Source organism: Manacus candei, unplaced genomic scaffold, assembly GCF_025592945.1.
Source record: "Manacus candei isolate 608988 ecotype Guabito, Panama unplaced genomic scaffold, ASM2559294v1 h1tg000060l, whole genome shotgun sequence".
Lineage (NCBI taxonomy): Eukaryota > Metazoa > Chordata > Aves > Passeriformes > Pipridae > Manacus > Manacus candei.
The window spans coordinates 5142997-5163481 of record NW_026138108.1 but is presented as its reverse complement, the minus strand read 5'-3'; the positions used below and the strand labels follow the sequence as shown (position 1 = coordinate 5163481).

Sequence of the window (20485 nt, the reverse complement as noted above, 5' to 3'; positions counted from 1 at the left end):
AGTGAGAAGAAGAGAAAATAAACACATGCAAATTTAAACAGTTTTCACTGCATTCTGGAAACTAACAAAAGGCCAATTCTCTCCTAATCTCCCATTACAACTGCATTTAGGTATAGCTTTCATCAAGGCTCTTTGCCTTGTGAAATGTGGTGACAAGTAGAGAAAGATTCAGCAACTAATTGTAAGCTTTTTGTCTAAAACTGGAACACCGCTTGGAACACATATAAACTTGCCTTTGTTTTTATTTTTTCAATGTTAAGCTTGCATTTTTCTTGTTGTTATGAAAAAACAGAAGCATTTTTTAATGCTTTAAAAATATTGAAAACAAAACATCTGTTTCCTGCTGTGGTAGTGGGAGGTGATATAAGATAAGCAGCTCCAGAATAAAATAAAAATAATATATACACATAGTCTTGACAACTTTTTGAGCTCTTTTTTTCATATAATTGTAATATCTTGTATGACTGTATTATTGAAGCATGAAATTCTTATTCATGAAGAAGGGCACACTCAGCTTCTATTAGTAACTTTAATGTGACCAGGCTCCCTAGTTTCAAAAAGACTGTCTGCTGAAATTGTGTGGGTGCTTATATCTTTTACAGGGTCAGAGCCAAATACTTTGGCTATGTGGAGGAAATAAAGCAATACAGCTCTTAATTGTGAGTGTTTTTCATGGTCTTGTTTAAATAACTTTTCAATCAGGAGGAACAGATTCTGTTCTTTTCCCAACATGCATCTTCAATGCCATGAAACTCACACGGGCTATAGAAGGGATTCTGTAACAACAGTATTTTGCAGATTACATACACAAACACACACACACGTGCTTTTACAGTTATGCCATCTCATTTTCAAGATGAATCAGGTTTACAGTGTCCATGCAGTAAGCTTGTCTGATCAGACTTGCTCTAGGGGCTGTTTGGATCAGCATTACCCACATGCTAACTCTGAGCACTCATTTCCACACATTCAGCATGATACTGTCATTTCTTGCATTTCCAGACCTATGGCTGCCTGGGCAAAGCCTCCCCCCTACCCCACAAAACATAAGTCCACAAATCTCAAGTAGGCAAAATTTCACTGAATATTTGGTAACACTATCTCAGCCTTATATTTGATGCACTACAAAGCATAATTCTTTTAGAGATAATTCTACCCTATACAGGAAATTATATCCAAATAAAAGGCAATCTGCTCTTGACAACGCCTCAGTAATTCTCCCTTTGGAATGCTTAGAGGGAAAAGTGGGCTCAATTTTATAATCTTCAAAAGAAAGAGTTAAAGGTCTCCAAGCATTAATTCAATTATTTCAATTTCACACACTTGGGCAGTAAAATTCAAATTTCATGGGATTACTTGAGGTCTCAAACTGCAAACTCTACATGGCCAAAGGTTCCTTCATCCTCACTGCTCAGTTAAGCCCAAGATAAAGCCTTCTTCAGGATTCCCATACTCCTCCTGGTAGGTTGCTGGTACACTGCTGCTCCTTTGTCCTTTCTCTCTCTTCGTATTAGTTTGTAAAACAGGTTACTTGCCCTTATTTGCTCACCTACAATGACAATGCAACCTACTGGAATTGTCTGGCTCCAAATTAAAACTATTATTGTCAAATAGCTAAAAATCCTTCTACAAACACAACAGAGAGATTAATTCCCACTGCAGAGGAATAGAGAGAATGCTCTCCCCAGTTTTCATGTCTTGTTACAGCACCATTTGGGTTGAAAGCTTGCACTCTGCTTTTTCCTGTTTTGTGTTTTAATCTCCACATGCTATTATACTTTATTTTTCTTCTTTCTTTGTATTTTGCAGATTCTCTTCAACCAGTCATCTGTGACTAAATCTCCTCCCAAGGAATTCAGTTACATCTGATTTTGACAGCTTGTTATGGTATCTTGAAATCAAAGTAAAATCTTTTACAAAAATAATAGATTAGGAAATTTTACTAGGTAGACACCAACAGGAACCAGATTCTGACATTTATATTTGTGTTTCAAGATACTACAACTCCTTTGAGAGTTCCACCGAAACTGGACAGAGAAGAGAGCACATTGGCCCATCTCCTGCTTTGGATTGATGGATCCCCGTAATCCCTGTAGGTGTCATGAAAGTTACCACAGTTAATCCTTTAAGAAAACAATGTCAGAATATGCCAATAGTGAACAAACAAACAATTCCTTCTTTCCCGAATAGGATTTCAATGTTAAAAATTAACCACAGTTTTTCTCATTATATAGAAGAGGAACACTGATTCACCATTCACTGATTCTCTCACTACTTAGAGAGCAAGATAATAGAGAATAGTACAAATACACTATACATACCGCATATTACACACACTGTATGTCATCCTGAATGCATGGCATGCACATTGCACTGACTGTATTACCCAGACACAGACAACACGTACTGCACACAGTAGGAACAAACAAAACGAGCTCCATGATTTCACAGGGTGGGGGCAGGGAATGAAACCTCACCAGTTATGTTGTCACTAGGAGTTATTTCACTGAAGCAACACACAGATAAAATATTATGATATATTGCAAAGACGAGAGAGACATTATCATAAGTTAAATTCATCACAGAAATGAACAGAAGTATCCGTAACTACTAGTTATGGATTAAAAGAAAACCAAACAGAACAACTTAAATCACACAAAAACAGAACTCCAAACCACAAAACAGAAAAGGTACTGACTGCAGAAGTAAGTGTATAGAAGCTCTTGGCTGGCACTAATAACATTACACCTATGAGTTCAAATATCTTACAACTTAGTTAAAAAGAATATACCAGGCATGAACATACTTCATGTAGAAATAGCATGATTGACACTAAATTTAATATGCTATATTCTTATTTTTACAGTGTTCATATTAGCTATAGAACTTCAGAATATTTAATAGATAAACTGACAATATATCTGGTGCATTCCTACAATCCTCTTTCGAACAAACATTTATATTGCTAGTTAGCATTTTTCCAATATAGTGACAGTGTTTTCACAAGTTAAATATTTACGAATACAGAGAAATCTATGATTTAGCAGGGGGTACCCCACAACTGAGGTACAAATTTATACAAAATAAATTTATAAAATTTTTGGATGTTTAAAAACATGTCTCTCCAACTTCAAAAGTAAGGCTATTAAATGAAATCTAAGCTAGCAGGACAATAATACTCCTGGAGCATTTGTTGATGCATATCTGTTGCAGCATTAGTGTGCTATAAACATGGTGAATATGTTTCCTCTATTGAAGAGAAAGAGTATAAGACAGGTAGAGCAAGTTGTCTTAAAGTCAGCGAACATACACGAGTTTTCCACTTGTGAAACAAAGCTGGATCAACTAAAAGAAAGGACTTCCACTTAACTTTTTCCCCCCTATGGTCTGATCTTCAGTACGGCTGAAAAAAAGATTAACCCAAACAGTATGAGGGATTCAAGCTTAATTAGAACAGCTGTATGTGTTGGACACACCACAGATGCACTCAGTATAGGCCATATAAGGTATGACTTGATTTTTGTGCTGCCATGACATTCAGTGTTTCTGTGGCTTTACAGACTCATTAGGGAAAAGCAAAAAAAGTCTCTTGTCAACTAAACCATAAGGAACATTCTGCTTAATGTGGTATTAGCTCAAGAGATCAGAATTTCCTCATTAAGAACAAACATGCATCAATCACATTAATGTCCACATACGTACCATCCAAAATAATGTCCCTGTAGCAAGAGCTGCATACTGTTCAATTGTAGAAAGCACACTGAAGATAAGGCATATCAGCACAATAAGGAAGCTGTAAATGAAAAGAAATTAAAAAATTAAAATAATGTAATGCAATGTAATAAGGACCTACAGGGAGGACAGGTAAGCAAGGCATTACAAATTATCTGTCCACACAGAAATGTCATTGATATTGGATTATCCCAAAATACAGCTCTTTTGCATGATCCTGCTTCCTGTTGAATAGTTTATTTCTCATCAGACACTGAGGTTTTGGGTTGGATATCATGAAATGAAATTAACTATAACACGAGCTTTAGCCTCCCTCTAAGATTTGCTCTTTCCTAGCCCCTCAGGAAAATAGCATTCCTTGTTCTTTCCCATTGTAAGGTCTACTATGGCTGAATCACCACACAACCCCCCAGCATGTTTCAAATATTTGCCTTTTTGCTGTTCTAAATTCCAATTAACAGCAAAGAGAAATCCCAACTAAGCCAGAGCTTAAGAGGCTCTGCCTGCACTTTTATAACCAGTTTCTAAAAGGCCCCAAATAAATAAAGTCTGACATTTGGCATTTGAAACACAACCTAGGTCATATTCCATTTTTAAATGAAACAAAATTTCACAGCAACTATCAGAGAGAGAATGGGAACATAAGGATTTGTTCCCTGGTACCCCTTGCCCAAGTGAGTCATAGAATCATAGTGGGTTTGGGCTGGAAAGGGCCTTCAAGGTCATCTCATTCCAACCCCCTTGCCATGGGCAGGGACACCTTCCACTAGAACAGGTTGCTCAGAGCCCCATCCAACCTGGCCTTAAGCACTTTCAGGGATGGGGCACCCATAACTTCTCTAGGCAACCTGTTCCAGTGCCTCAACCCTCACTGTAAAATTGTTTTCCTAATATCTAATCTAAACCTGCCCCTTTGAGTTTGAAGCCATTCACCCTTGTATTGTCACTACCTGCCCTTGTAAATAGTCTCTCTTCATCTTTCCTGTAGGCCCCCTTCAGGTACTGGAAGGCTGCAATTAGGTCACCCTGAAGCCTCCTCTTTTCCAGGCTGAACAATCCTAATTCTCTCAACCCTTCCTTGTAGAAGAGGTGTTCCATCCCTCTAATCATCTTGGTGGCCCTCCTCTGCATTCAACTTAACAGACTGATGTCCTTCCCACGCTGGGGACCCCAGAGCTGGATGCAACACTCCAGGAGTTGTCTCACCAGAGCAGAGCAGAAGGGCAGAATAATTTCCCTTCACCTGTTGGCAGTGTTGCTTTTGTTGCAGCCCAGCACATAGTTGGCTTTCTGAGCTGCAAGCACACACTTGTCCTTAGGGAGGGGTGCCTGGTTCCCAACATAAGACTCAGGACAGCCAGGGCGTTGCAGGAAACTCAGTCCAACTGCCTGTAACCCCCAGAAATCCTCTTCCCCCAACTGGAAGGTAAGCCTGCCCAGCCCTACTGCCCTGCCTTCAGACTCCTTTAGCCGACCTTTAGACTCCTTCCCTGAGCAGCTTCAACTGTGCCCACTACCCCACAGGATTGCTCCTTACCTTAACAGAACCTAACACATCTGGGAAAGAAAACAAATAACGACCCAAACTGGATGCTGTCCTCTACACTGGGCACAGGCAGCTCCCAGTTCCCAAAGAAGTCTGTGTTCCTTTTAAAAACATGACAAGAGCAATCAACAAGACTTAAAACATTCACTTGTTAAACACAGTGCTGGTTGTTAGGGCTGTTTTTCACAATTCTTTGAGACAAGCAACACCAATCCTTTGCACTCAACAGAAACTTGCTGTTAATCCAGTAACTAAATCATGCACCCTGTCACAGATCTCTGTGTTAAGGCCGACAAGATAAGCTAGGCTGCTCAATGATCACCTCAAAACACAGCGCAGGCAAGTCCAGTGCACACACACTGAAAAATGATCACTGAACCATTTAGGTTAGAAAAGACCCCTGAGATGATCAACTCCAACCTTTGAGATCACTGAGTTCAACCTCCAAGATCATACTACAGAATCATGGAAAGGAAGTTTGTAGGTAATTCGGCACAAAAATCAAATAGATAATGAACTGACGGATAATAAGGACAGACATTATCACATATCAACACAAACACATATATGAGAATATACTTTTACCTGGGCAAAATATAAATACATGTTTCTGATTTATCTCTAAAACCTTCTTATTTTACCTTGTACCTTTGAGCATTCTAAGCACAAATAAGCTGTGCAGAAAAAGCAAGAGAAGGCAAAGATTATTCAGTCATTTGAAACATAACATAAAGGTTCTATCTGTAATATTCCCACAATTGCATAAGACCAATACACGTGACAGCATGAACATAAATGGGTTCAGTTGCACAGAGACAGCTAAGACTCTCTGGATAGAAAGTCTAACATACAGAGAATTACGAGTTCAAAGCAAAACAGGGAGTTGCAAGGGATGGTCTAAGCTGTCTGATTACACTTTGAGCATTATTACTTACGACATCTTTTAATAGTAACAGTTGTATTAAAAAGTTTTACCCTGTCAATACATGAAACCACAAGAGGGCACTGAAGCAAAGACTATCAAACAAACACACACAAGGGAAGGGACCCTCATAAGGATTTAAGGTGAAAGTTTGTGTCCCTAGGTGACAGGAAGATAAACTTAGGGTTGGGGCTAATCGTTTGCCAAATCTGTTTGCTTGTTACTACTACAGAAACTGATGGCTGATGTAAGAACTGCATCAAGTGCCAGTCACTGCACCACCTACTTTTGTGGTTTTTCATGCACATGGATCCATTTCAGTCTTACTAATTTTTTTTTTTCACCTCCACAAAAACTCTTGCAACTGATTGTTGTGCTCTTTCCAAGCTGGTGCATGAGATACCTTCATACCCACAAATACACATCATGCCAAGCGAAACAAAGATGTTTGGTCAGATACTGCTGCTTCTCATCTGTTTCTTTGGCATTAGAGAGATGATACCCACAAGGCCCACTAGCAGAGCTGTGCCAGTGGAGCACCACAGCTAAGATACTAAGCCTGTTACACTGGCATTACTATTTTGCTTAGCTCAATTGCATGTAAGGAAGAGAGGGCGCAAAATTAAGAGATTAAAAAAAAAAATACACGTTGTCCTCCTCTGGCATGAGCCTGCTGTTTGTGGTTTCCAATACGCAGCTCTTGCTGGAAAACCTCCTGGTTTTGTTTTGGTACTAGTGGCTTCCTTTTCCACTTTTGAAGCACACGAAGGGAATGAGGCACCAGGAAAATGAAATATATGAAGTTTGCTCCTTTTTTTCTCCTTTTTTTGACAGCTTTCTCCTCTTTCTTCAGACAGAAGTGCAACACAGATCCTTAGTTACTGCCTAGACAGCAGACAAGTCCACAGGAGTTAAATAACTACAAAAAACAGTTGCAAGGATAGACTCTGCCTCAAACTTGAATTTGCTCATGCGAAATCATCCTGGGGAAATTTAACTGGCAAGCCTCAGAAAAGTGAACATTATAATTTTCACATGCCCAAAATAACCTTATCACTCTTGGTATCACTTTACTGTAATTGTTATTACTCCGTTTTCAAAAAAAAAAATTACTTGCCTTGATACAGATGCTAAGTATGTAAACTCTGCATCCAGCCAGGTAATATCAGACAAACTAATGCAACTGAAAACAACCTTACAACAAGAACAGTTTTAGACAAATACTAGTAGACCAATGTATCAGCCCTACCCTAATCAACCCCATAATTCCAGATAGCTAAGTTAAGAGACCTTTGTTTCAGACAAACAAAGCCTCACCTGCACGTCAAAGCCCTCTTGTCAGTGACAGACACTGGGCACCTTCAGGAAGTAAATTATATACCATCTGAAACAAGTTACTGTGCAAAATATTTAGTTATTTCAATGGTTGAGTGGGTTGAAGGGGCTCTAAACATGGACATTTAAATTAGGCAAACTAAATGTGGAATGATAAGTATATAAACTGGGGGGAGTTGTCTGGGAACCCCCAACTGCTGCTCAGGGATATGCAGGGCATCAGTCAGCAGGTGGTGAGCAATTGTATTGTGCATCACTTGCTTCTCTTAGGTTTTATTTCGCTCTCTCTACCTGCCTTTCATTGCAATTATTATTAGTAGTAGCATTCATTATTATATTATCCTTTGTTTCAATTATTAAATTATTCTCATCTCAACCCATGAGTTTTACTATTTTTCCCATTCTCCTCCCCACCAGTAGGCAGGGCAGGGTAATGGAGTGAGCAGCTGCGTGGCACTTAGTTGCCAGCTGGAGATAAACCACACCACTTCTCTGTCTCACAGTAAAAAATTAAAAATACCTTAGCTTCCACATAGTATCATTCAGAGACCTAAAGATCTAAGACTATTAGATCTAAAGATCTGATGAATGGTTAATCAGTAGCATCAGCTACTCGGGAAAACTTTGCTGAGCATACAGCCTCATGCAGATTTCAGCAGTTGTATATGGGGTAACAGAACAAACATTTGCCATTAAATCTGCCCTGATGACTCCACCCCAGTACAGCACATTTTTCCTCTAAAGGAGAGAGAGTCAGCAGAACACGGGAATTTCTTTAGCAGTGAGAAAAGGTGTAGTCTCTGGGAAACCACCAATCTTTTATCTCCTCAAACCCATTGCTTGTTTACCCTCTATGCACAAACATGACCATCTTCAAGAAAGGAAGTAGAGTGATGATGAGTTCAGGCTTTCATCAGCGCTGATCTCACTCTTAGACTGGGGGGCCAAGCAAGCACTAGAGATGAGGTGACAGAGTGCAAAGTTTTTCATATTGTCTCTCCCAGGTTATAAAGTAGGATCTGCTTGCATGTAGATAAATCACAGATATGGATGCCATCAGCAGACGCGTTCAAAAATACTTAGGTTTGTGGTTAAGTCATATTTAACAGTGCTACATTTCTTTTAACACAAAGAAATTTGCAAGTTTCTGATTATCTCTGTACTTCTCAATGTGAAACCATGAAACCACTGTTAAAGCAGCATGGACACTTACAGAACAGCAGATGTTTTCTTCCATGGACTCAATTTTTGGTAGACTATTACAAGATGACCCATTTCCTCTCAGACAGACAGCACTATTTTACTAGAAGCCAGTTTCTGTGGATGTCTTCTGAACTCAGTTTTCACAGGCACTGCATACCTGGTGGAGTCAAACCCAGAAGTGGAGCTATCTCAGTGCACATGAAACACCACCAGCGTGCAGAAGCCCAGTCACACTTCGAGCTCATGCACATCCAAGCCTATATATAGAGATGGGATGTGCATCCATGCTACACCACCCGCTAAAGTGAAAAGCACGTACTTAGACATAGGTGTACAGAGAGTTACATGAGACAATGTGTGCACAGGCATGTGTGTGCATGTGGGCAAACATATAATAAATAAAAAATTTTGCCTTACTCCATGAAGTCAGTCAGACAATTTAGATTTTTTCTTTTTGGCTCCAACAGGTTTTAGAAGCCAGAGCATTTCCAGGAAGGAATAATTCAGCTGACAAGGGAACATGTCTAGCCAGTATATGTACTATATTTAGCAACAAATAGGGAATATATTATGAGCTAAAAGTAGATTTAATGTTTTCTGGCTATTCTAGGATATATTCTGACTTACAGAACAGACTTAAGGTTTTTTCCTGACCTCAATGGCAGACGCAGGAACTTGACACATTACAGGTAGCTATCAGTACTGTGCAGCCTTCAGCTCTGAGCTGCTGTCTTTTTTCTATATTTAACTACGACTTTTGAACATTAGCATGTCTTTTTTGTGGCTTGCAACAATGTGTAGAATGATCAAAGGAACAATTAACCACTTACTGAGAGATAACAATGCTCATTTAGTAAATGTCACAGGTAGGAGAACTGATAAAGGTTTATGAAGTATGTCCAGCGATATGACCAGGAACATTTTTTAAAAGGTGCATGAGACACCTTGGAAGTACTTACTCACCAGATTAATACAGTCTCATGCACATGCAGCTGTTCTCATAACAAGTATTGAAATGTGGGTAGATTTTATTCCTTCTTGCAGTGTTTCTTACATGCTCGCAGTGGGAGTCTTTCCATAAACCTGAAAAAGGTTGCCATTAGGCTCTAAATTAAGCTGAGACCTCAAAAACATTTAATAGATGCAAAGAACCATGCATAGTTCAGCTCGATTTATATAAACCCAACTTGAGTTCTATCCCTCCGGAAAGCCAGAAATTTTCCTTGTTCAGTGTGGTTTAAGAGCTGGCTTAAGTCTGCTCTTTCTAACAACTTTTATTCATTACAGCTATCAGTCTTGAAGGTATCCAACTCTCAGTGCCCTTGCATACAGAAAATACTATTTTATCTGATAACAGCTGGATCTGTGGGGTTTTTTTTTTGGGGGGGGGGGGGGGGAGCGATAGGAAGTCAATGGCTAGTTGTAGTTCATCCTCTCTGTCTACTGGGGAAAATGACTGTAACTAAAAAAGAAATATTCTGTAAATAAAAAAAATATCTTTCAGGTGCATCTACGTCTTTGGTAGCATTCTACCTAAGATCCCTTCTTGAATCCATCTGCCCTTACTTTTGCACAACTGGATTGTCTTTCTTTGAACGTACAGCTTTGTTCAGTCACACACATGATCAGTCATTGACCCTGTAAATCAGAGGGTGGTTTGGTTTTTTTGCTTTGTGGGATTCTGTTTTGTTGGGATTTTTTACAGAGCAGATAACTATTTTTTGCCATTTAAGCTTTTAACTGTGATAGGTTTCTTAGGTAAACACAGTAACACAAAGTTTAACCTCCTCTAAGCATACAGCTTTACAAGAACTGGAAGGATGACATTGAGAATGAACAACACAACTGCACGGATTAAACATGGGCAGCTTCTTATCTTGATCATCATAATTTGCAAACTATAATGCTGCTGCATATCCAGTTCACGTTAGTTCATTAAAACATACGACAGCATTATCGTTTCATCTTTCATCTCCATGGCTTATATGTACTGGTACTTTTCAGACTGAACAGAAAGGTCAACGGCATCAAAAAAGGACATTTTCACTCAGCTTTTCAGGCAACAAAGAGTTATTACAATGACAATTTAGAAAGACAACTTCAGGTAACACACACACTGAAGAGGATCACTCGTTTTGTCATACATTCTTGCCACATTCCAGGCCAGAGAAGTAATTCCTTACTTAATTCACATCAAGAAAATCCTGATGAAAAACTTAAAGAGGTTTATATTACTGCAAGTCAACATAAATCCCTGACCACCTCACACAATACTGCATAGTCATTTCCATGGTGCAACCAGTTAAACTAACTCATTTAAAGTAACTTCTTACTGCAGCTAGGCACCAGGTCTTTCCTGTTCTTTCATTCAAGGTATCTGGGGACTGCTTGAGAAAAAAAAAATCTAACAAAAGGTAGAGTTAGAAGGGGAACAGATAGAACTTGTCAAATGGAAGAAAGCTGACAATAATAAAAGAAAGGATTCTGTGATCATAAACAGCATCACCAGGAAGCTAATACAGGACGGCCTGTATTAGTTATTTTATTAGATCAGTTATTTTATCGGTTCATCATCAAGGTATAGTGTCCAATACAACTGGTGCTGTTAAAAGTGAGAAACTCAGATAGAGCTCTTTTTTAAAAAAGAAACAGGATTTCACCATACAGAGAAAATAATTTGAAATTTCCACACATGAAATTTCCACACATAAACACCCTGTATGTGTAGGTCTTACACTGAACTCTTCAGCAAGTCTGAACTGAACACTGGAAAGACACTAATTCAGTTATGACTATAGACTACCAGAGCACAGTGTACTCATTTAGTATTCTGTCTACTAACAGAATACAAAATGAGCATTCAATTATGCAACTGGTGGACACCAGAGGTCCTCATCACTTACTCCATTAGAAAAATAAGTTTGTTTGTAAGAGACTGGTCTGGTGAAGGTACATGGTTAGAATGAAGGAGCCCTGTACTTCAATTCCTCTTTGCCCATATCTTAAGCCAACTTTGACTCTTTTATTAACACATTAGTTTCATTAACTACAGTAGTTGTTCATGAATTAGCATAAAAAACATCACTGTAACAAGGAGTTAGAAGAGACCAGCAACCTACTCAAACTGTAGGCAGACGAAACAAGTTTAAAACAAATAATAAAAAACCCAAATAAATAAATAAATGCCTTAGTGCTGATAGGAAAAGAAAGGTGGGGGGTTAAATTTCTGGCCACACAGGCTTTTTGCATGGTTTTTCTCTAAAGATTTGTCTTATCTTTTTCTGCTTTGTTTTTGAGGCAGGGGAAGGAAGGAGGGGCACAAACCCTTCCCATCTTCCAGCCCCTCTGCAGCAGGATGATGCCCAGCAAAAAGGGAAGTATACTTGCATTCACGTAGAAAAGCATGATTCCCTCCAGGAACTGGCTACAATAGCTTCCTGTACAACACACGCTTCCTCTCTGTTATGTCCTACACAGGCCAAGCTAGTAGACATATCACTGTTCTCAGCTGTCACTTGCCATCAAAAAACCCTTCACCAGACAAAGTGAGAATGCTCTGTTTGTGTTAGCTTAGGTCTATCAGATGGAGCTTCCTGTTAATATGTATTTGTTCCAACTCTAAGGCAAAGTGTAGTTGGTGCTTCCTGAAGGAAACAATGGCATAATTTTTAACCAGCTACTTGACTCTTTGTTAAAGAAATACTGTCTGCTATTTCCCCTGTGAGAAAGCAGCTTTATTGTACGAGAAAGATCATATACAATACAGGGTAGTCCAATATTAAGAAAAACAGGTTAGCTACACAGCTAAATATGCAAGACTTCTATCAGACTTACCTGGCTCTTCTGGGAGATTAGAGTCTGTAAAAATGATTTAAACTACGGGCAGTGTACCAAAGCCCAAAGCACACAATGAATCAAGAGTCATTTAGGATACAGCACCAGAATTATTGCAGGAAAGGCATTTAAGGTCTTGGCAAAGGGTATGATTGCAGTAGAAATGCAAACCAGACGTCAAAATGCTTCAAGAGGAAAGGTTAACTGCTCACAAAAAGCAATGTTATTGCATCCTGCAACAAGGTATTGATTCCTTTGAGAACAGGCATGGACAAACAGGAAAAAGATGATAGGTACTGGGCAAGAAATTGGAAAAAGAATATGCTACATATAAAACCAGTGCATGACCCAAGGGATGTGAACCACTAGACTGCAGTGGTTCTGATGCGCCTGATCATTAATGTGAAACCCCAACACAGCAGACATGGAAGGAGTAAGTCCACACACGCAGTGGGGAAAGGATGTCACCCAATACCAGAAATCAAAATAATTTTTGCAGTTTTCTTCACATCTACGTCAGGTTTAGCTAGAGAAAAATATGTTATTAGTCCTCTTAATTGAAGACTGGAAAAATACAGTGCATATGCCGTGAAAGATTTTCTCTTGTGATTTGGTGAAACACTACAAAGCAGAAGAGAAAATGTAGTTTTCACAGGTTATTTTGTTTAGATTATCTTGCACTCACTTTTTCTCACTCCAAATACCAGTAGGAAACCAGTACAGTCCTGTGTGCTGTTCTCATCCTCTCAGTTCCCCATTCAGGTTTGCCCAAGTTCTGTAGCACCTCATCATTCAAAGCAAAACCTGTCATCCAGCAGCATGTTCCAAAAGACATTGACTGCCTGCAGCTCTAACACACTGCCCATCTCGAGGTGAGCACTGATGCCAAATTTAGCCTATACTTGGTTTAAGCACACACATACAAGCAGAGCTGAACTGTGGCTTTTTGCTTGCCCAGGCCAAGTCACTCAGTGGTGGTGGCAGCACCAGCAAGAGAACAGGCAGCATCCTTTAAAGTGCCTAAGGCTAAATTAACCTTACACTGCCCTGCAGTCACGGTGGGGGTGGAAATCTGCCTTATTTTACACAGAAGGTAGATTTCAGCAAAAACAAATACGAGATGTAAACTCAGGGCTTAGGATAATACATCAGTTGCAAATCACCACTGAAAGCAAACAGTCTGTTCATATTGCAATGGACAACTTCCCTTTTTATCAGTCTATTCTGGAGATGTGTTCTCTTATTGAGGGAGGGAAAAAAAAAGAAGTATGTTCTAGAAACTGAGTGTCACAATACAAGTAAAACTTGTTTTCTAGGTGGAGTTGTATACAGTCAGTCTAAGCACTCACTACATCACTATCCCACTTTTCTTATAACAGCAGATTCAAGGCAACAGAGTTTAAATGTATTAGTATCCAAATATTAAAAGAAAATTACTAGAAGCCCTCTGAGACTGTGTAAAACTCAGCTTCTGAAAAACTGCCAACTAGACTATTTCTCTGCTTTGCTGTTATCAAATCTAAATTAAATAAATCTCTCTAAATAAAATACCGTACTTTTTTAATAGATACTTTTAAACATTACTTTTGTTAAATACACTCTATTTCTTTAAACAAGTAACAATATTTACTCTTAATGGTTTCTCTTGTCTGGGCTGGCTGGACACTATTTTGCTAGCTTTATCTGGCAAAGCAATTCAAGAGATGTATGTATTACCTGGGGTTTTTCGTTTGGGATTTTTTTCCTCCTATTTACCTTCATCACAGCAGTACTGCTACAAATCACTTTGCCTCCACCATAAAAGATTAACATTGTATTATGACTTCTAAAGCATATGCATCTTATAATGCTGCAGAAAAATAGACTTTGTCAACTTCTCAGCTCACAGACTTCTTCCTTAGTGACCAGCTTCTGAATACAGCACATAGCCAAGTAAGGATGCTATCCTGCCCCAAAGAAGTAAAACAAGGCAGAAGAAAGGAAACATTGCCTCCACACCAAAGGAGAAAGGCACTATCCCACAATGTTGTACAACTGACATACCAGTGCATGTAAACTTGGATACTAGTTTTATTGCAGTACAAATTAGCTTCTATGTGTCCTACAAAGAAACACCCATGTTGCTAGCTCACTAAAAACCCCTCCAGGACAGGAAAACAATATTGATATTTTTGACAGCATCCTTTACTCTTCAGTCGTGAACAGAGTGAAATGGCAACAGGGACTAAAGAGCCACAGACAGATAAATACACAAATGGGGAAGAAGCAATCATACCTTGAGACACTGACCTGGACAGATGCATAATTTGATTTACTTAAAATGCCAAAAAAGTGATATCAGACATGAGCAACTGTGGCCTACCTTCCCACCTGATCCCTCACTAATGCCTTTTTCACTCCTTTCTCCTAAAAAATAACTGTGTCTGAAAGGTACTTTCATCAGTGCAAACCGTGAGAAAGATCTGAAGCTGGGATAAATTCCAGTCACCAGGGTTTCCATTATACCCTCTGCTTGAATTATTTAAAGGTATACTTGACAGATACTTTCAGAGAAATCAGTATTGTTGTTGTCTTTTGAGCTTTTCCATATTCAGTTCTCTGCTCCACTTTTATAGGGGGGTTGGGGGGAGAAACATGACACCCTTTAATGCATCATAGTTTAGAAACAAGGAAGAGAAACTACAGGACAGGTTAACATGCCTAAGGTGAAAGCAGAGGAATTCAGCAAACAGACGTATTTCCACTTTCAGAGCAGAGAAAGGGTTTGCTGAAGACATAACACTTGAAAGCTATGGCAAATTGACTTTCTTAGTTTGCTTTCAGTGTGATGAAAACTTCAAGTGACCCTGGAGAAAAAGAATGAAGGGAGTCTAGAAAGTGACAGGCAACTTTTAATTTCATGGTGACAGTCTTTCTGTAAATACAAAAATCTCTATAAATATGTACCATGAAATACAGGAATGGCCAATACTTCATTTCCTCAAAAAAGCCTAAACAGAATAAATTTCCAAATGCAATCCATGCTATGCTTAAAGAGCTTTAGCTTTGCGCCCTCACCACACAACAGACAACCTTCCAGGATGAAAATTATGCGGATAATTATTTCCATCATTCCAGTAGTCAAGTTAGCTTTTGTTTAAATTCCAATTGTCTATCACTGGGCTAAAAATTCTGCTGCATCATTTGAACTTGCCTGCCCTGAATTACACAAAGAAACATTAAAAGAAAAGGGTTTGAGAAAATTATAATCAGTTCTGAGGTCTGTATTCAAGTGACATTTCAAGGTGATTTAGTGTCCAAAATACTTCAGTTTCCAAATGGGACTTCAAACTTGTACACTCAACTAGCAAAGAACTTCCTTGTAAGAGAAGTTCAGATGAAGGTGTGAGATGCTTCATAAACTGAACCTTATAGGAAGGGCTCCTAATCAGGAATACAGTGGCTCTATGTAATAAAAAAAAAAAAAGCAATCAGCTATTAACTGGACAACCAACCCTGCTGTGCTCACAGTAACAGCCTCACTGCTGGAGCTGCCAGACACGTTTCATTTTTCCTCTTTCACAAACTTTTCCATAGTTGGAATTTTAGAAGACTTATCCACTATAATGATCAGCAGGTTCATATAAATGCATATTTATATTATAACTACTAGCATGTTCAACCAACCAGCACCAATTTAAAGCATACTTACTGTAACATTATACAAGAAAAAAACATCAGGATGTGCATACCTAATGCCACAGGAAACTTCAGCTGCTCAAACATCAGGCTTCCACTCTAAAAGCCCCAAGGCTTTCTGGGAATAGTCTTTTGATGCTGTAGAAGAAAGCAACCCTATTTATCTTGTAGTGAAACCTCAAGTTCTATCAGGTAACTTCAGGAACAAGGGTTTATCAAAATTAATTAATGAAAAAGACTTGGGAGATGGCAACACTTTATAGCACATCTGAAGATGGGCCACAGCCTTACGAGGGGAAAGCTACCACGGTCCCTCTATAGGGAGCTGACAAGCATTTTGCTGTATTCATAAATGTTACTTTTCACATGTAAATGACACCTCAGATTCAGAATTCCAGTGGATAGCTTTTATGTATTTTCTTAAGATTCCCAGCTTTTGCTGCTAGTCCTGCAACCTCCATCACAGTAAAACAGGTCAGTGCATTGGTCTAGACCAGATGCTTTGGTCACCCATCATACTGGCTGCAAAGCAATCAAAAGAACAGAACAAAAAAATCTTAGATGAGAACTCCCTCTGAATTTTGTTATGCTATCCATCTCCCTGAACTTAAAAAGAATTGCTCCTAAGCTGCATCATTTCAAGGTTGTGATTTGATGCTATCCTTTAACATCTGAATTCAGCTGGACACTGAGCATTTGACTAAACACTCACTGAATTTAGGCTTCAATCAGGGCAGATTCCAGCTCAGAAGTACATCCTCATTGGAAACTGCAGGGGAGCTGAGCTATGAGATTCAGTTTAGAACTATAAAGATCTTCCAACATTTCTCATAATTCTGATATACCACTGGAAGGCAGCATGAGGAAGCAAAGGTCCAGTGCACGAGACAGCACACTGCACCATCCACTACTCCAGTGTTAACACAAACATAAAATGATTCGTATTACAGCTCCTACTGAGGTTTTCAAATTATACATACCAAGTGCTTTCTAACAGCATGCAATGCATTTCTGATAACAGTGATAAAAGTCAGGAAAAGGCAAAAAATAATTCTTTTGCATATTGACTTGAATAATAAATGAAATCCCAGTTAATTTTTAACATTGCAAGTCCTGACATTATACGTAAAAGATTGAATATTAAATAGTTTCAATTGCATGGAGGAAAGCATGCAGTACATCTATAACATTAAGATGTCAAAAATATTAACTTACACAAATATAGGACTCAAAAGAATTCTACCTCATTTAAGCTTTACAAATAGCAGAAAAAATTAGGGCATTAAACAATAATATAAATTATTATTATTATTATTTTATGCATATTTCTTTTTAAAGTACCAATATTTCTATGTATGTACTTAGTTTTACATGTGGTCCTCTGCAATGAATAATAATAAACATAAATTTGTAATACATAGAGCTCAGCACAGAGGTGCAAGACCTCATGAGAAGCAGACCTTGAACAGTTCTCTTCTGGAAGTCATCATTTCATGGCTAAATTACCAGGAAATATCAAATGATGACTTTCTGTCAAAGTTCAGTGCCCTTGAGATTAAGCTGCCATTTTAAGTGTATGTTTAGAAAGTGTCTAAAATGTATTGATAGGATCTGCCAACATAATAAGAACATTCATTTGATTAAAATATGACCTCAAGGGAAAATTATGCTATAAGATACTACTCTTGGCCATAAACTACTAGACATTTTGAAGGAGTATTAACAACATTACAGCATCATCTAAAACCCTAAGAAAACCACAGGGTCAAGTTCACCCACCTATGTGACTGCAGGAGATGCATATCCTTCCACTTACATAACTGGCTGCCAATCATGATATTCAATAAGGTACTCTCTGGTAGCCATTTGCTTCAAGGTGTCTACTAATTCTACCAGTTTAGTTTTCAAGCATGGGAATTTATTGTTTGGAACCACTTCCTGTAGATTCTGGTAGCAATGCACTGAGAGAGAAAAACCAGAGAGAAAAGCTGCGGAGAGAAACACGGTACCACAGAACTACCCACCAAGAACAATGAACTTTCTGCTTTGCTTTTTAACAAACAAAGATTTGTATGGTTATAATGAAAGTTAGTAAAAGCAGTCTAATGTTTCAAAGGCATTTTTGAAAGTGCATCAAAATTAAACCATTACACTTCACGTGCATCAAATAATCCATAAACTTCCATGTAAGGATCAGATTTTCACGAATATTCATCATCAGGGAGCTCAGCCATTATTCTTTTGAACAGATTTTTAACTTAAAGCACTGATCCCTTTTGAACATGTAGTTTCAGATCCTAATTTCTCTTAACCACTCAATCTCTAGCAAATTTAATAAACTACAAAGTTAGTCAAGTAGGAGACTGAGTATTCTCATTCTATGCTAATTGATAAATTTCACAATAACAAAAAAGAGGAAAAAATTGTGATGTTCAGAACCTACTAGTCACCTTGCAAGTCACAAGGCAAATAAAATTACAAAGTATAAAAACAGTTTACTTTCCTTTTAAAACTGAATCTTTAATGAAATATTTACTCCTTATTTCCAAATTATTCTAGAAACAGACTTGCCCAGAGCAAAGCACAACTTCATTTTTAATAGAATTTTTTCAGAACAGGCTAAGTCCTATGGAGTTCAGAACTTCAGGCCTGACCATTGAGACTTTTTTTTTTTAAGTTTTGCTTCTTTGAAGTCCTTAGGACCAATTGGAGATGGAGGTGGTACTCTTTCTGTTTATCGATGTTAGACCCCAATCTGCAACGATTAATACTGTTTTTAAGGTTGAAAAGTGCTTCAGAAGCTGCAGAAGACTGAGGAACACCAAATGTTTTCCCCTGTGTCATCAGTGGAGCGTAAGCCTGAAGGACATGGTTTGATTACAGATGTTATTGAAACGGCACCTGTGCCATTGGAGAATACTTTTCTATGCCGTTTCACCTTCGTCAGTACAAACAAAAGCATTGTTCTGCTTGGAAAGTCTTTGGCAGCAGATTTGGGAAAATAACAAAGTATCTCTAATGTGCATAGCACATAACATTTGTTTCACAATCTGATGGAGCAAATTAATTTCTTGACCAGCCGACAGGATATGCTTAATTAAAAGGAAAAAAAAAAAGTGTGTGGAAAGGACCTTTCTTAGTCTATGTACTTCTCTTTTTTCTTCTCCAAGCAAATGCCTGGGCAGACTCCTACTCTACACAGTCTTGCATGCGACTATCACATGAAGCAACCCTGAATATCAGAAACTGGAAACCAGTGAAATCTTCTTGCTTTTATGTTTCTTAGATATTGTTTATTTTTTTTTAATATTTCTCAGTTAAATACAGTAAATGGGAACACAGATTTTGATTATCTGCTGCTCAAAGGGTTACTACCATCAAAAAGGTAAGGAAAAAAGTAAATACCGAGACCATAAAAACAACCACTTTTTGAAAAGACAGTTATTACCACTGATCTGAGAAAAAACAAACAAACAACAAAAAAAAAAGAACCTAGGGACAACTAATTTATAGGTTTCATGTTTCCAGATATCCCAGATTTCCTTTTATATACTTTTTCCCACTACACAACAAATGCCAAATGAAAGCCATGCTACTGAGAGATATGATAATCCATTCTTAATTGGGAAGAAGGGTGCAATTTCACATCATCCATCTCTGGCACAGATTTAGGGGAGAACAGTATTTTATAATAAAAGTATATTATTTACAGTATGACTCTCACTCCAGACCTACATTTGAGCTCAAAAAACCTAGCATTGCAGATAAAAAAAAAAAAAGTGGTGCATATTAGCAAATAAAATATTTGTGCTTGAGCAGTTAAGTCACAAACTCGCTCAGAAATATAGACTTCAACAAAAAAAAAAAAAAAAAACAACAAAAAACCCCCCCAAAAATAATAAAAAAACCCACCACAATTATTGTCAACAATAAGAAGCTCCTTTATCTGAAACAACAATCCCTAAACTTTTAGAAGTGATCTATGAAGCTTTTGTGCCTCGCTCAAGCTGGCAGAGAGACATGTTTCTCATTCACCTCAACCACTTAAGCATAAGTTAAAACAATATTATGATTCACACAGTAAAGAGTTCCAGAAATGGGCTCCTTTTTAACAACAAAAAAAAAGTCACTTGTTTGAGAGTTGAGGTTTTTTTTGAGACTGACTCCTTTACATAAAAGTAAATTGTCAAATAAAGTGATGCTGCTCCCTATCACAGTTAAGAGACAGGAGCACA

The 20485-nt window shown here is 38.2% G+C and overlaps 1 protein-coding gene across 5 annotated transcripts in view; it reads right to left on the bottom strand.

The window, feature by feature from the left end:
* The window catches only part of KCNQ1 (potassium voltage-gated channel subfamily Q member 1), a 340982-nt gene that overhangs the window by 291728 nt on the left and 28769 nt on the right, over nt 1–20485 (bottom strand). For 4 of the 5 annotated variants that reach the window (XM_051804015.1, XM_051804017.1, XM_051804014.1 and 1 more), the window contains exon 2: nt 3703–3793. In XM_051804015.1, coding sequence (XP_051659975.1) covers nt 3703–3793 — 91 coding nt within the window. Of the gene's footprint in view, nt 1–3702; nt 3794–8748; nt 8896–9701; nt 10028–20485 lie in introns of those variants that run through there. The other variant, XM_051804016.1, reaches the window with a different exon arrangement.